Here is an 18473-nt window from a genome sequence, read left to right as displayed (position 1 = left end):
ACGATTTTATTAGCTGGTGCCAATTCCGGTACTTGAGATCGTAAAGTAGGTACTAAATAATTAAGTACGCTTATTCTTACATAAAATATAGACCCAACGAGACAGTTATGAAGTAACAGCAAAAGAGGTGTTAACTACAATGCTACGTTACTGCGAACAGACAGTAATGCCGTCCATTTTTTTAAATAAATTAGGAGAGAAGAAGGTAAAGTTAATAAAAGAAAAACACATTTTTATCCTCATACAATAAATGTTACTAATAATAACAAGTTGAATGCAATTGTTGATTGAACCCTAAACCAACCCAATTAAAAAATACATCAAGAATGACATCACACCGATAGGGTTGCCAACTATAATTAACTAGGTGTGACTTAGTGGTTACCCATTAAATACCAAAAAAAATATACAAATAATAAATTTTAAATTTTATAAGATTTATGTCAGGAACATTCTTCGGTTCCTTCAAAATCTTTTAAAATTCAAGACGAAGCGAACTTTTTTAATACTTACAATTATATTTTAATTCTTGTATTTAATCTTAGCTTCCACTTACAAAATGAAAAAATAAAAAAATCACACACACACTATTTAAACTCGGGTATTTGTAAACCACATAAGTCACAAAAGTTCAAAAAGGTTGGCAGCCCTACTCAACACCAATGACCGACGCGTCTACGAACAGAGCGTAAGGTTCTTTATAATGTAGTGACTCACCCGAATGGTAGCGGCTCTCGTTCCGCGTTAGCCGCCTGTTGGTCCTTCCAGGCGGCGAACGGAGCGCCGCGGCCGATCTCACTGCGACCCGATAAAGAACCACACGTACACGTAACAACACACACACCAACGCACCACACGCTTACTTACACAGACGCCACAGATAAATACCTTTATTTTGAATTCGGAATCGAAAGCGGGCTAATATTTAACAGTACTGCCGACTACTACCTAGGCCGCCTCTTGTTTAAATGTTGACGATTCCGAAATCACAATAAACAAATTTAATCACTATTTTAATTTGTGTAAACTTGGTACAATAACGATCATTAAGAAGTCGTCTGTATACTTAAATGGTGCTTAAAGTAGCCAAGTTAATGTTCCAGTTTTATTTCCCCAGTAATATTCACACTCGGAAAATAGTTTCATTATATTACGCACTCATTACTCGTACAATTCCAGTAGACATACGTTTTATTAACACGTCGTACACAAATCACACCTCCACAACCACATTTAACTCGACGGTACTACTAAACGCTCTCTTCCAAATTTAAAAGAGATAGTTTTATCGAAAATTGTTTTCAAAAATCCTAAGGAAGGTTTTAAGTATCAAACGACCGGCATTATACCCATATAAAAATAATCCTAAAAATGTTGCATAGAATAAAAATAATCTCCGGTTATTGTATTTTCATAGGAATAAATGTTGAAATTAAGTGAGAGAATTCTATTGGTTTATTTTGTCTGCAGTATCTTACAAGAAATCAGCACAAAGATTAAATGTAGAAATTGTAGGATAAAGAATAAAAAACGATTGACTCAACTCTATAAAGTCAACAATGAGGATAATTTGCAAAGGTCATATAGCGAAAGTAGGAGAAATGCCGTCAACTAAAAAAAGAACCTTTTTTTAAATATTATTTTTCTTTTTTTAGCTTCGGCTGTCATTTGCATTTACAAAAATAGTGTCAAGTCAATTGACGTGTTTATATTGAGTTTTCTATAATTATAATGAATAAAATTTTCCAAAAGCCAGAAGTTTGTGTTAACGTCGAACGCTTGGACTCGGATATTATTGATGAACATCTTCGTAACTCGACAGTCGTGTTAAAAGATATTTTGAGAGACAATGAAGACGCAGCTGTTGACTGCGACATCGAAGCGCCATCTGACGGCAATGCTGATGACGGCAATGACGACGGCCACGTATGCCAACATTGTTGCAAGATCTACAAAACAGCAAATACGTTGCACGCTCACAACCTCCTCTTGCATCCTGAGAACGAGGTAGAGGGGCAATGTGTAGCGTGCGATAAGAAGTACCCATCATTACTAAGCCTGCAGAAGCATATGCGATACATGCATCGTTACGTGCATCGCTGCAAAGCATGCTATAAAACATTTGCAACATCGGAATTACTGGTTTTACATAGTGAGAATTGTAGTAAAACTGAAACACCTTGTACTAAGTGTTACAAGGTATTTGACTCCCCACTTGCTTTACGAAACCATATTAAATATAAACACCCGGAGAAGAGGAGTCATTGGTGCCAACTGTGCCGCCGCACATTCTCCACTCACCGTGGATTGATGAACCATAATGCAACAATACACCCCCCAGGAGCAACTAATTGTAACTGGTGTGAAAAGACTTTCAAGTCGGTGACAGCGCTTCAGAGTCACATACTTTACAAACATAAAGAAGACGGATCTAAATGTGCACAGTGTCACAAAGTATTCGCAAAGAAGGTATGTCTACGAAAGCATTTACTCAAGCATCATCAATATACCATGGATGCGGTCGACGCTGTTGAAACTATTATGTCCACTGAGTGAGACAGTAAAAGTAATTATTGTCGTTGTTGATAATTTGTTAAATATGCAGGTCAATAAAGTTTGAATATGATGCTACTTATTGTTTTATTTTTCTACAGAACTTTTAGCAACAAGTCTAATTTAAGAAAAACACCGCCCGTATTAGTAATGTAAAATTGGAAAAAGTAGTAGGCACCATTACATTAATACAGGCACAGTACATTGCCAAATTATGATACTAAGGCAAGCCGTACACGGACGGCTTCAAGCAGTTATAACCGACTGCTTGAAGCCGCGACTGCACGATGAACTATAGCCATTCATTCGCTGCCGTACAACCGACGGCTCGAGCAGTCGACGCCGACCGCTCGAGCCGTCTATGTCACTCAGCCGCTAACTGCTCGAGCAGTCCGTGTACGGCCGCTCTAAACCAATTAACAGTCAAATCCATTTCCAAAGGTTAGATACACAGACATAAACAAATTCGAAAGATAAAAAGATTTTACCCTTTATACAAGTTACAACACATTATGTGACCATTGTCTAACCGTTCCTTGTGCATTGACAGTCGAATTTCTGATTAACTAGCAGTAGTAGGGAAGTCAATTACATTGAGATTATAAAGCTATTTATTTTGTATGTTATTTATTGATTCCAGGGTAGTATAGGTATATTACGAGCCCTTCGAGAACCGTAAAGTGCACGACACAGTTAACCCAACCGTGACGTGTTAAATAAAGGTCGCCTTAATAAAATATAAATATCGACCACGGTATGCCTGCTATAGGTATGGGAATAGCCCACGATACACCATCAGAACCTTTTCTCGTGCATTTATAAGTAAGTCCACCTGGACAGACAGAAAAAACTAAACTAAACTCTAAACAGCAGGCCACCTTCCACCGTCTAATGAAAAACGAAAACCATTGAAATCAAAATTATGTCCAGACTGTACCTTAAGCCTGAATGCATTCTGATTTTACGGAGCGGCGACTTCCTCGTCTCTGGAAGGTATATTTCGATTTTAAACTTACTGTCATTTTAGTTCACTTCCTAGGTATTTATAATACCTATGATAGTCGCAAGAAAATCCTATTAAGGTTGTTTGTATTATTCTGTGTCAATACTTTATCGATAACATCCATTACTTTTGCATTATCTGGTATTAAAATAAAATGAAAGTATGTCTGAAATAAATAAAATGAAAGTAAGTAAGAGTTTCAGAAGCAAATAAGATTTTATAGACGAAATCTATATATTAATACATGATGCAAAAACTTTGTGTCCATTTTTACGAAAATTGCGCAAACGTAGGAGCATAAAATTTGGTACACTTATAGTTTGTGTGTAGGAGAAGTCCTGAATGCTAATATTTTTCAAAAATAATGCTTATAAAGTACATCCCATCAAAAACATCCTGTAAAAAACCCAAGTCTCGCAGCTCAGTCTTTCTACCGTCAAAAGTTGTGAGATCCATGTAATACCAAGTCGGTTAATCTATTTAGTGTCTACTTGAAGGACCTTCTGTCTTAAGTTATTACATAAGTTATTATCATGCCAATATTAAAAATATTTAACGTTTTAAACAAATAGATCGACTTGGACATCGCTTGATTTGATTATTAGTATGTATCACACTACACAGCACGACGGGCCAGCGACCAACAGGAACGAGAGTTTCAATCGCGTGAGGCGCGAGAGACTAAAGAATCTAATATAATATTGTAATATTCATTTTGTTTTCATGCGATGTCCAAGTCGATCTATTTGTTTAAAACGTTAAATATTTTTAATATTGGCATGATAATAACTTATGTAATAACTTAAGACAGAAGGTCCTTCAAGTAGACACTAAATAGATTAACCGACTTGGTATTACATGGATCTCACAACTTTTGACGGTAGAAAGACTGAGCTGCGAGACTTGGGTTTTTTACAGGATGTTTTTGATGGGATCTCACTTGTAGAGCCTTTCTTTTTGATACCATCTACTTCTAACGAATTTTGTTAAAGGTCTTATGATATTTTCTTATTTTTATATGTAGTCTTCCTCTTTTTCTTTTCCGGTACTACTTCTTGAGCTTCAGCCACAGTTTTTCTCAAAGCCCACTCCCTGTCTCTATGGGCTTTTCTCGGAGGCTTTGATGTCTCAATTTTTGACAAGTCTGGACGGTAAATACTTCTTAATCTGTTGTATTCACAAATTGATGATTCCTGCGCTTTAATACTTCCAAAGTCGACATTAATGAGATGTAAACCGCCCAGACTTGTATTCATTACGTCGACCATTTTACAAGTAATAATGTTGTTCAGTTTCATGGGCTAAACACACCCTTACCCACCCTATACCCCCTTGCCTCATATGGTAGGTACCTATCTACACCTATTAAATTTATAACCACCACCAACCACCAACTGCATAAATAACTTTGTAATCCCATATATTTATATGTTACAAAGTTATTGATGCAGTTGGTGTATTTGGAAAACTGGACCGAAATTACAAAATATTTAAGTTTTCCCATGATTAAGACACTAAACTCTATATGTATTCCAAATATGAAGCTTCTAAGTCTGCTAGAAGTGCCTTGGACTTTTGATGATCGGTGAGTCAGTGAGTGACAAAATTTAGAAACTTTAACAAGTTGTCATTCTTAAACTACTGGTTCAAATTGACTGAAATTTTAAATATTCCGTGTTTATACAATGCCGGATTAGTTACTGAAGATTCAGGTTTCTTGCTTTATCCACAACCGAATTATAGGGGGTCGAAAAAGGCCCGAATTGCTTCGAGAAAAGGATGGTACTTCTCGACGGCGGGCACTGCCGTGCCCCCAGATTAAATTAATAAATAAAACATTACATACACATGCATAGTATCTGATCGTATTTGACAATACGTCAAAATTGACAGACATTGCGTTGCGATGATATTCTCACGTCTTATATGAATAGAGTTTTATAAAAGAGTTTGAGTTTGAGTTAAATAAAAATTATCTTTGAACGTATGTTAAATGGTATTGTAAATTAAATCGTATATGGTCGAATTTCGACCACTAGGCGACCACTAGTATTTTAAAATACATGTTTTAGTACGGAATTGGATGTCTATGATCAAACATAACAGTTAACGCATCTAACACAGTGCACATTATATTTCTACGAAGCCGTTAAAAACACATGCATTAACACATGTCAATGGGTATGTACGATGACTGATGCATCGTACATGTGACTAGCTTACTCTAGAAATATTTTTTCTCATATTTAACAAGTTTTAACGCACTTTAGCATTTTGCATAAAAGGTGCATGTAATAATGAATGTGCTTCATACATTAAGATAGAATTATTACTATATATTACATACATAATGTAGGTAGGTATTTGAATACTGAAATAAAGAATTCAAATTATTGTGCAATTTTTCAGTTTCCTACTTCCTGAAAATATAAAATTGGAGATACAGATACCAATTCTGTGAAATTCGGTACAACATGGAAAATGAGACCCACTGGAAAGGAAAGGGTTATTCGAGGAAAAGTTATTCAGAGAAAAGCGTTTAAATTACACGAACAAAATTTTTAGTAAGAACAGAATTTTGAAGAGGTAGGTAATATTTATTTAAGTCACCAAAATTATTTATAAACTACATTTTGTAACATAAATAAACGTAACTTTGAAGTTCTTACTTACTGTTGGTTAAGTATTTAATTTGACTTGTAATAAAATGCTTTATAATTTCAGCGGAACCTTTTTTTATGGGGATAATAAGCTGTGAAACGAGCATACGGGTCACCTGACGGTAAGCAATAGGCGCCACCCATGGACATCCGAAGCACCAGAGAGAGGCGTTACAAGTGCGTTGTCAATGATTTTTTGGGACTAGGGGATGAGGTAATTGCGGTTTTTTTTTAATCTTTAAAAAACGTAGGCTATTCGTAGTTTCCTATAATTATGAACTGTAGACGGTGATCGAATGTTTCTATCACGCAAGACGTACATAGTCGGGTAAGGTATAACCGTACTTTAATCTATAACGGCACGATATTTTTCAAGTCCAAATAATATTTTGTTTCTATTTCAGTGAAAAACTAGCTTCGAGTTTATTAATCACTATTTCGTGAAGATTTTGATATATCGTCTCAAGTTAATTATATATTTATGCAATAATCTATTTCAAAGGTCTTTCAAAACAGTGGATAGAATCTCAATAATGTGCTATCGTTATTTTATATATTAATACATTAATTAATTGTAGGGGCGTTGGGACTCTTCCGACTTAATCGTCTGCTATAGTATTTGTACGCGCCTACTCTCACATAATCAGACCAATGTGTTTACGTGAAAATGCTTGAGTGTTTTTCTGTGAAACGCGAATAGAACATCGATCAATAAAAGACGGGGCGACTAATTGGTATCGTCTGAAGAAGCTAAATTGATAGATGGAAATTGGATAAACACGGAATCGTTAGCTAGCGCTCAGTTCAGCACTTTTCCGACCGTCTGATTAGTTAGACAGTTCACGTATCGCACGTTTTCTTAATCAATTTACCATCTGCAATAATACGCCACCGAAAACGTCTACGAGTATTTGGTATTTCGAGAAAATTAATTGTCATCAGTAGAAATTTGCTCTCAACAACGTTGTTACGACACTGCACTGGCAGTAATTCGCTTAGTACTAGCCAACCACGTGTCGAAATAGCATTACGAAGTACGGTCAACTACTCCGTTTGCCAGTGATAGGTACACTCTGACCTTAAGACCATCCGTATTTTAGTGAATAACTTTACAATATTTCTATAAAACTAAGAGTTACATATCTGCTTCACTAATTAGGACGATCCTTTCACAAACATAATTATAAAAAATCGGTGATATAACCAAAAATTCTATTCAGGGGAAAATGCTAGTTCTAGAAGATTAAACACGTTTCATCAATCTTCTTTGATGTATAAATCAACAAGTTGTAATATAGGTTACTATCATACCGGATGAGTTAACAACCTGCCTATTAATACGGTAACAACCGGCAACTATACTTAACCGTTTACGCACTGCTGCAATTGAATCCTACACGCAAATGCTACGTTACTAAAGTCATAACCGCTGTGTCACCGACCGGTCATTTGTTAGTAAACTAGCTGTGCACTACGGATCTGTCTAGCTTTCAGATACGATTAGTGTACCAAAACCATGAGTGAACCGTCCTTGTAATTTCCTCACACCCAATACCTCGGTCAGTCAACCTCGATGAACTTTGTAAAATCCATTTGGAGATACGTACCTACTTCACCGAATGTTAGCTACTAGCCGGTGTCGTTCCCCCGAAAGGCTCATGAATTAATGATCACCAGGATAGTACGGAGTGTGTATAGTTAAAGAGAGCTGGTTTCTTGGGAATGAACATACCTATTTTATGTAATAGTATAGTACCACTGGTCGTTTGTCGGAAAAGGGGTGTTTGTAGCATTTGGTATTTTGGTATTTTAATAATTCAAAACGCCACCTGTCTTGTTTGTAGTTAGTCTTCTTCACGGACTTGTACGAATTAATGTTATGAATGCGATATTTGAGAATAAAGTTAGTGATGTGAACCTACCTTTCCATGTATTACAAATTAGCGCAATATATTACTTAAAATTATTTTCTGCTATACCTACGTGCCTACTTTTATTTACGCTATACGAGTACTTACGTCCTTTTATAAATTTTAACCAGATCAATATACCTATACCGGTTCATTTACAATAACAAATTATCAGCACGTGCCGACTTTGTAAGCGGTTTTCAGTTGACTCATTACAGTACTCCTTGACCGAGTTTTTGTAAGAGAAAAGAATGCAGTAGAGGTTAAGGCTAAGTGCATACCTGTCAATAACAAAACCAGTGATTTTGCTTGGGATAATAGGTCTATCGCGTGTTAAGACGTAATGAAAGCACACGATGTTTCTAAGAAGACTGTACCTAAGTAATTTTTACTCTTAATAAAATGAAATATACCTTATACTATTGTAGCTGTAATGAAAACCTATATTATTTAATTAGTTTTCACGTAACGAATAGTTCGAAACCCATTACGCTTAACAGCACAAACAAAAGCCGTCAGCGATCAACTGTGCTGTCAATAATCTTGCATTTTAAATTGAAAACGAGTGAGCAGGCAGCATGTCGGCTGTCCGTTGGACACCTGTCGTAACGCCAATTTCACACCAATTAACAATGGCTACGCGTTCGGTGAAGACAGCTATAAAATTGGCGATAGGTATAGCAAGTGTCATAGTCAAAGAATATTATTTCTGATATAGCCTCAATATTATGTACAGTCCGTCTTATGACATTATTTTATAAAGTTTCAACGACAAACAAGTTTGTTGACATTATTTTATTGTTGTACCTGTTAAATCTCCCCTTACCCATTCATTAAGAAATATCTATCAGTAAGTACTTAAGTAGTGCGTGTCGTTTTCGTCAGACGAAGTTCTTATTTCAATTTCTAACTTTTGCGTGCAAATGTTTATTTTACCATACGCCATCGCCACTCCGGCAATGTTTAATTTTAAAAAGTTATACGCAGCGCAGCATGTTAAGTTTGTCACGTCGAGTTTCTTGACATAGGAACTATTTATCACAACTTGCCCTATTAACGTCTCGGTCTGAATTTATAAAGTACTTTAGAGCTCAATACAACTTTGCCTTTCCTTCAACACCAATACGTACGAGGAAAACTTTTGCGATAAGCTAGCGTTCTTTAATGCCGTTAAAATAAAAATGAAACGGTTTTTGTAGATACCGCAAAATAAACAAAACAATGCTTGCAAACGACCAAATTACCAACGTAACCTACGTATGAGGACGGTATTGTCATTAAAAAAATGCAACTATTAGTTACAACTCAACGCATTGTATACAACATTATAGCGACATTGAATTATAAATAGAATGCGTAAACAAATATCTTAGGAGTACAATCACAGCATGAATCATGCTTCACTTACATGTTGGAACAAGATACTAATAAATTATATTGTCGAATGCGCTCGTTAACTCGTTTTTAAATTAACTAGATATTAAATTCCCGGAAAATAGCCCGGTCATGCGTTTCATGGCTATTAAATGAGTTCCCAAAAGTCGACTTTACTTTGTTGACAGTGAATTGTGCTTTTTATTACAGTTTGAAATTATTATGAGAGTTACACGTTTCTGTATGAACGTGTGAGGATTTTCATGCGATGAAAGAAAAGTTTAATGTAGAAAAAAGGTGTTTGGAATTCAGCATTCAGTTTTATTAAAAAACGTGATATTTGGATTTATCAAAATATTACTGTTAGCCGTACCTACTGTTGAATTGAGGCCATGGCAAATATGTTAAGACATTCTCTTTGAGATTGGAATAGTTAGTAGATAAGTCTGTTAAAAAGCGATTGTAGTTTTGGGATTGTCTTAAGTTCCTGTTGGCTCTTTTTAACAGTCTGACTAATAAACAAAATGCCTAAAATGTATAATACCTACTTCGGCTACCGTAGAAGGCGGGGAGTAATAGTAATGTTATGTTTCGCTAAGTACAGGTACATTATGCGTCCATTGTAAATGATAACACATGTAATTCATTGTTAAACTCGTAAGCACACATTAGCCCCAGGCGGGAATAGGTTTAGGCAAAATCATCAATATATCTGACCACAGCCACGTTGAATGGGTTCCGTATAAAATTCTTTAGCAAGGTAAAGCAAAAATGTCAATACACCTTAACAATGTAGAATATCAACAATTAACTTTCAAACAAAGTTCTTAAAGTTAAGACGTTAAAGGCGACTGAACAAAATTTTGTATAGTTTCAGGCAGAGGGCTTGACTGTTCTTGAAACATAGTGATTTCTTAATGACCTGCCTATTTTTACTTACAGGTTATATTCTGAAGTTCATATGTCTTCATTCAAAGTGTAAATAGTTATTACGACCACGGTTCAGTACTGCATAATTATGAATCATTCAATCATTATTTATAGTTAAATATGACAAGAGCTGTCAAACATCTGACAAGTTACTTTCATATCGGTCTAAGTACGTTATTAACTGTGATCTTATCAGGATACATTTTGACCACGTTCAATCAGACATCAAATAATTTTGTAAACCAAAACCTTTCAAAACACGCCTGTTAATTCCTAAGAAATAGACAGACGTTTACTTATAAAGCCCATTGCCAACTGATGGGCACAATGTTACCGACTTTAAAAAAGGAGGAGGTAATCTGTTCGGTTGTTTGATTTTTATTTATTTAACGATTAATCCGCCAATTGTGATTTTTCATTCAAATATATATTTTTTAGTTTGAAAGGTTAACTTCTTAGAAGCATTCTGTCTATAAAGCCCAATGCCAACCGTTGGGCTCAATTTTAGACAAAAAGCTTCTAAGAATTTCAAAGTCAAAACAGTATCCTTTTCTCTAACTACAATATTGAAAATGTTCTGAAATTACACCTAGTAGACAGTAGTTACTTCTTTAAAATCAATGCGATCTAATTTGATAACATCTATGCCACCACTGGGGTTGCCCGAAAATCGCAAGGTCGAACCCTGCGTTGCGTTGGTCTATCTCTTCTATCTTAATCTCACTTCAATATTTATAAGCAATTAGTCATCAGTCAATAGATTTTACATTGCTTTAAATAAGTAGGCAAGTAATATAAAATACTTAAATAACCTTCTAGTGGAAGTAACTCCTCCTTAATCGCATTTCGTTGATTCTATAACATAAATAATGAACGTTCTACACAAATATCGTCTTTTGAGAAGCTAAATTCTATAAGGGACACTTATTTGGTAAATAGGGCAACAAACAAGGTTTTCCAGGTATTATTTAACTGTAACTGTTTATGTATGCCTTTAGTGAAATACTCTGATAGCTCAATATTCTCGTTATATATTCCGGAAATTTTATACAGAAAATATGAATAGGAAACTGCGACTGGATGTACGGCAGAATCTATTTACAGAGAAACTCAAACTGAGCATGAGAGACTAGCTAGCGGAGAACATAGCGAATGAATTTTCCAATAAAAAGAAATAAGTCAGGGAGCAAAATTATAATAACTAGTGGTCGCCTAGTGGTCGAAATTCAACCATATAGGTACGATTTAATTTACAATACCACTTAACATACGTTCAAGGATAATTTTTATTTAACTCAAACTCAAACAAACTCTTATAAAACTCTTTTTATATGAGACGTGAGAATATCATTGCAATGTCTATCGATTTTGACGTTTTGTCAAATACGATACTATGCATGTGTGTGTAATGTTTTATTTATTGATTTAATGTACTTTATAAGCATTATTTTTGAAAAATATTAGCGTCCTGCACTTCTCCTACACATAAACTATAAGTGTACCAAATTTTATGCTCCTACGTCCGCGCAATTTTCGTAAAAAGCGGTCCAAAGTTTTTGCATCACGTATTAATATATAGATACCTATGACATACGGATACAAGTCAGTCTGTGTTTATATATTCACGTAGTTGGGCAACTACGTTGGGAGATAATCTCTATCCAAACAAAAGGAATATTGCGACTAAGAACGCTAGCGGAGAGTAAAAATTCTATCTATCTAAATATCAAATATCGATTATTAAATTGTTCATTACATAAATACTAACAGAAATAATATTATGCAAAACTGTAAATTACCGAGATAAATGTTATTAGTACATCTTCATAAAACCATCGTTAAGCTCCAGACTTATCTGCAGCTAATACTATAAATATAAAACCGCGTTTATTCGTTTTATTATCACAAAACCTAAATCATTGAGCTCGCTACATTACTTCCCAAACCAATTAAACTGTCCGAATTTAAAAAAAATTTTCGTTATTACAAAATAGAAACATAATTGCGAATCGTATCACAACATCAGAACAAAGTTTAAACAATAAATACAAGCGGCAGGTTAAATGGAGTCTAACCTACGCGGTCTTAAGAAAATAAAACAGTTACGTGGTGGCTTCCGTTGTCTACCTGTAGCGTTATCACATTACCTCCACCCTCGGGAACGAAGCAAACTGTGTGAAACGGTCGGATCCGAGTGAAATGAAACAAAAACGTGTTAATTAATACACGAACCCAGCCCCATACGAGGGATGACAGAGCACTACCTTTTGATTCAACGTTCTCGAAATTTTATTGAGTCTTATTTACTTATTACAACTGTAACGGAGATACTCTTTTTCTCTTTTTTATCTTATGAAGGGCTTCTTTTGTGTCAGGGAACCAGTTTTGAACGTATAAAATGTTTTAAGTGCTACAAATGGAGCAAAAAGTTGCCCGTTTGAAAGCTCCATCCGATTACTAATGAACGGTTTTAATTTAATTGGAGCTGAAGTAGACCTGATTTCCTGAATCTTTAATGCAATGAACATCGAATTAATCGACGGAGTACTAAGTTCTACCAACTTTTACCTTGTATTGCATTATTAATATCAGTTGTTTTAGTTGTGTATTAGTATGAAACATGTTTTAGGTAAGAAACTTCTACAAGTTTTCATTGTTAAACAACACACATACAAGTATAGTAGGTACCTATCCCTACTGATAGCCAATAAAATTAGACACATAAAACAGGATCACACTCATTGTAATTTTGCAACAGGGCCCACTTTCAATCTCAGTCCTATAACCAATGTTTATTACGATAAACCAAAAAGCTACGAATAAGTAAATACTAAATACAAAGTGTGTCACTTTTTAGGAATAAATAGGCATCTGGGTAGGTTCGATCGTTTACCGGATTGCGACCATTTTCTATTGAGTAATTAGTGCCAGATTAATGTGGCACTATTACTTACTGAAGATGAGGTTAATACTGCTTGCCTGATCAAAGTATGTTTACACAAGTGGCCAAATGAGCAATATTACACACAAGATGGTAATATTATTCATGAAACAGTCAGTACAGTTACATCGGGACCATAGGAGTTCATTTTTACTTGTTATCAACTTATCAAGACGTCATTAATTGATCAATATAAAAATGAAATATTCAATGCATAGACAACTGACGCATTATACTGACAAGCTAAAGCCTAAACAACTCAGTTTTGGTTTAAACACAAAAGGAATTACGTAATTTAATGAGCATTGCTCGTCAATGACCTGCTGTTGTGAATAAAATACTAAGATCATCTTAGAATTTTGCTTACTTCGAAATAATTTTAATTACATTTCCAAAATGACAATACTCGTAAACACGTAATGGTGATCGCGTTGTAGACGCACATATTTATCAGAAATCTAGACATTAAATAGGTATTATGAGATTACATATGAGAATCAGAATAATCGTATTCACTCATATGCTGCATATCTGAATATTTAATTAATAATCTAGGTAGAACAATTTTCAGAGCATTTTTTTAAGGGGAAAGCTTTCCATGTTTCGTTATTACCGTAAACATACGCATTCAGAAAACATTGGTCTTTTAATTGAATTGTTATTTGAGTCCCTTTAAACTTCCCGGTAACAAAGTTTGAACGCTTCACGAACGTACTGTTGTATTTCAAATTTATCAATGCGAAATTTTAGTTGTCTGGCTGGAGCGCCTTTCCATGGACATTGTTCCCAAACGAATCCCCGCAACGTCGACGCTTGATGAACTTTAGGGGCTCGAACACTATTTTTATTTGTTGTACCTATTCAAAAATGTTTGGAATACTGTCGCATTGCACACAATGGTACTATTATGCATGTATATTTCAATTTACAAAAGTACTGACGTTAATTTTCCGGCAGTGCTTAACATTTAAATAGCTTTAACGACTACCTGTGTTATAGATAGCATCGAAAGCAAGTTTATATGAATAACATTAAAACTAGTTTTGTAGATTAACATCTATAAACAAACGTACCGCATCACTAATTAACATATATTTTAACAATTAATAGCTTTAATCACGGATAATTATTAGTAATAGAATCATATAGGGCTAGGAGAGTTCAGAATACTAGAATTACTTTATATTTAAGCATATAAACGTGCTTTTATTCCTAGGAAATAAATTTTATTAAGGTTTAAAATCCTTTAACAAGCAAAAATACGTCTTCTTTTAGTGATAAGTAGGACAAATAAAATAAGGAGGTTCGCCAACGAGGCGAGAACCAGGTGTAACGTAGCGTTCTTACAATGTGCATCACTAGCTGAATAGACAACTCTATTTTCTATATTCCATCAAGAATTCTTTTATAAGAAGTCTAGTCTATAAAGTCTATTTCAGATAGTACTTTACTATCACGCATAGTTTTCTTGAGCGCTCAATGACCTACACGATCTTTTCTTTACTAAAATATGATACTGGTCTATTCAACTAGAAGCCGTGGATGATATTATACGTACTTAATATTATCATTATATTAGTGGACTATTGACCGCAAGGAGGATGTCACGTCCCCTCCGTTCCAATACCGGCAAACCGCAGGGTGCAAGCGCGCTGCACTTAGGATTAGTTAGGCACCAACCCGCAACTGTAATTAACTTCTGCTCTCCTTCAAATCTAGGCATTCATGTTCAGCTGCGGCTTTTAGAGCTTGAAACAGGTTTAGAAAATTGAAACAACGTAGGTATTCATTTATTATTGAGTCAACTGACTCAATCACGTTAGCCTAAATGATTTTCCAAATCGAATAGCTAAGGCATAAATAATCACACAATTACGTGTATATTAAGCACAACAAATAAAATATTACAACCTTCATTGTTGGTCCTTTAATTATAGACACAGAACTTAATTCGTTCTGACCCGTAATTCATTTATTCTCATTAGTTTTACGACTAAGGCGCTGGCTCCACAAGCGAGAGAATCGCGACGAGTCCGCCCTTATATCGTCGGATAATCTCCGAACGAGCGATAATTCCGCCGCGTATCGTCGCGAGTCGTAACGGAATCGCCGCGTTTCCTTGACGACGCGTTTAAAAACCTTCTCGAAACGTCCTTGCTTAACGAGAGGCAACGCTGAAATGACGCTGCGCGCCCGCTGCGTGCTCGCGAGCGACGTTTCGTGCGCTCATTGCCACTCATCGCATCGCGGCGATAATATCGCCGTGTGGAGACTAGATAGTGTATAGAAATACGTGGCACGACGATAATATCGCCGCGATTCTCTCGCTCGTGGAGCCAGCGCCTTACTTTGTCAAAATGACTTTCAGATTTAATATTATCTTCTAGTCTAGTAAATATATTTAACATTTTATATACTTGCAACTATCATTTAGGATTCACTCTTACGAGACTTGATACAGTCAAATGACCGTCTATAAATAAACTTAAGTTTTACCTGCGTAGGTAAAACTAGTATTTACATAACTGAAAATTTCAACTTCGTAAACGAATTTACCATTTCACTCGTTTTAAAATACGCAGCGAAGCGTATCATTCTGCAATTAATTTAAGAACTCTTTATTTTTCATAAATACATATTTGTTGCAGCTGAAATTCATTTTGAATACTCGCGCCTGAACTTCCGCTCTGTTGTTTTAATGGTCGAATGAACGCACAGAACACAATACTTTACCATATCAAAATATTTATTGAGCCTTTGTAAATATAAATTCAATATTGATATTATCAGTGCCTGTAAAAAACAACAAGAGGCTATCCGTCGGCACAGTGAAAAAAATTTCACGCAGATTTATTTTCACACCGCGTTGCCTGTCGCCTCTTGTATGAAATCACAGATTTTCGGGCGAATTTTTATCACCTCTAGATCAATGTCGAAACCTCTAATAATGGTAAAAAGTAATGAAAAAATATAGTAGAATGAAACCTATTGGAAATGGAAGAGAATATGCTAAAAATTAAAGAAAACATAAATTCCACTCCATCCGAGTTCGGGAAGTAGGAAGGGGGGAGGGTTTAAGAGAAAAAATCGGTTTATCGCAATTTTCGGTGAAACTACAAGTCCTATGGAAAAAAGTTAAATGGCAAAGTTGTAGGTAACAAAAAGATAGGTATTATATAACTTTTCTATTAACACTTTTTTACATAACCTCAATTTTTTGTGAAAAATTAAAAAATAAAGTTAATGGTTTTTTTTATCTTTTACAAATTTTTTTTTTTTTCAAAATTTGTTGAAAACTTGCCTTTGTGCACAAAGGCAAGTTTTATTATATGTATAGATAAACATTATTAACTTATTTGATTGTTAATTATAGTAGAATATTTCAATTTATATTTTGTTTTACTTGTCAATGTGCCATTAAATTTTACGCTACATGAGATAATTGTAATAAATAGCTCAAAATTGTGCATAATAATGAAAAAAAATCTTTGGATTCGAGATTTTTTAGTTTTTTTGAGAACATTTTCCATAGCAACGTTTATTTTTTTACACTTTCGATAAGTAGAAATTTCTACGAACAAAAAGCACGAATTTTATAAAAAAGCTGATATTTTGACGCGTGAATTTTCTATTGAAAATTAGGCAATTTTTTGGTATTTATAATAATCAATTCCTGACAAAAAAAAAGTATTTTTTTCAATTCCAAAACATAAGTGTGTTTTGTGCATACAAAGGCAAGTTTTTACCAATAAAAATATATACTCGTATATATTTTTGTAAAAGATAAAAATAAAACACCAAAAACTTAGTTTTTCTGGGGGCACGGCAGTGCCCCCGCCAAGTCGAGGAAAAAAAAAGCGGCACGGCCGTACCATCCTTTTCTCGAAGCAATTCGGGCCTTTTTCGACCCCCTATAATTCGGTTGTGGATAAAGCAAGAAACCTGAATCTTCAGTAACTAATCCGGCATTGTATAAACACGGAATATTTAAAATTTCAGTCAATTTGAACCAGTAGTTTAAGAATGACAACTTGTTAAAGTTTCTAAATTTTGTCACTCACTGACTCACCGATCATCAAAAGTCCAAGGCACTTCTACTAGCAGACTTAGAAGCTTCATATTTGGAATACATATAGAGTTTAGTGTCTTAATCATGGGAAAACTTAAATATTTTGTAATTTCGGTCCAGTTTTCCAAATACACCAACTGCATCAATAACTTTGTAATCCCCTATAAATATATGGGATTACAAAGTTATTTATGCAGTTGGTGGTTGGTGGTGGTTATAAATTTAATAGGTGTAGATAGGTACCTACCATATGAGGCAAGGGAGGGGGTATAGGGTGGGTAAGGGTGTGTTTAGCCCATGAAACTGAACAACATTATTACTTGTAAAATGGTCGACGTAATGAAAAACACATGATTGGACATGTCACATATAAAAATAAGAAAATATCATAAGACCTTTAACAAAATTCGTTAGAAGTAGATGGTATCAAAAAGAAAGGCTCTACAAAAAGGAGATCCCATCAAAAACATCCTGTAAAAAACCCAAGTCTCGCAGCTCAGTCTTTCTACCGTCAAAAGTTGTGAGATCCATGTAATACCAAGTCGGTTAATCTATTTAGTGTCTACTTGAAGGACCTTCTGTCTTAAGTTATTACATAAGTTATTATCATGCCAATATTAAAAATATTTAACGTTTTAAACAAATAGATCGACTTGGACATCGCATGAAAACAAAATGAATATTACAATATTATATTAGATTCTTTAGTCTCTCGCGCCTCACGCGATTGAAACTCTCGTTCCTGTTGGTCGCTGGCCCGTCGTGCTGTGTAGTGTGATACATACTAATAATCAAATCAAGCGATGTCCAAGTCGATCTATTTGTTTAAAACGTTAAATATTTTTAATATTGGCATGATAATAACTTATGTAATAACTTAAGACAGAAGGTCCTTCAAGTAGACACTAAATAGATTAACCGACTTGGTATTACATGGATCTCACAACTTTTGACGGTAGAAAGACTGAGCTGCGAGACTTGGGTTTTTTACAGGATGTTTTTGATGGGATTGAATTTTTCCCAAAAAAATGAG

At 34.9% G+C, this 18473-nt stretch overlaps 1 protein-coding gene across 20 annotated transcripts in view; it reads right to left on the bottom strand.

The window, feature by feature from the left end:
- Window positions 1-18473, bottom strand: part of LOC118267499 (disco-interacting protein 2) — a 118452-nt gene that overhangs the window by 48276 nt on the left and 51703 nt on the right. For 5 of the 20 annotated variants that reach the window (XM_035581567.2, XM_050703935.1, XM_050703940.1 and 2 more), the window contains exon 3: window positions 718-798. The exons of the other annotated variants lie outside the window; for them this stretch is intronic. In XM_035581567.2, the coding sequence (XP_035437460.1) occupies window positions 718-798 (81 nt within the window). The remainder of the gene's footprint in view (window positions 1-717; window positions 799-18473) is intronic. 20 annotated transcript variants of the gene reach the window in all.

This window comes from Spodoptera frugiperda, chromosome 25, assembly GCF_023101765.2.
Source record: "Spodoptera frugiperda isolate SF20-4 chromosome 25, AGI-APGP_CSIRO_Sfru_2.0, whole genome shotgun sequence".
In the NCBI taxonomy this organism is placed as follows: domain Eukaryota; kingdom Metazoa; phylum Arthropoda; class Insecta; order Lepidoptera; family Noctuidae; genus Spodoptera; species Spodoptera frugiperda.
Note: the sequence above shows the minus strand (reverse complement) of the source record. Positions and strands in the feature narration are given on the sequence as shown.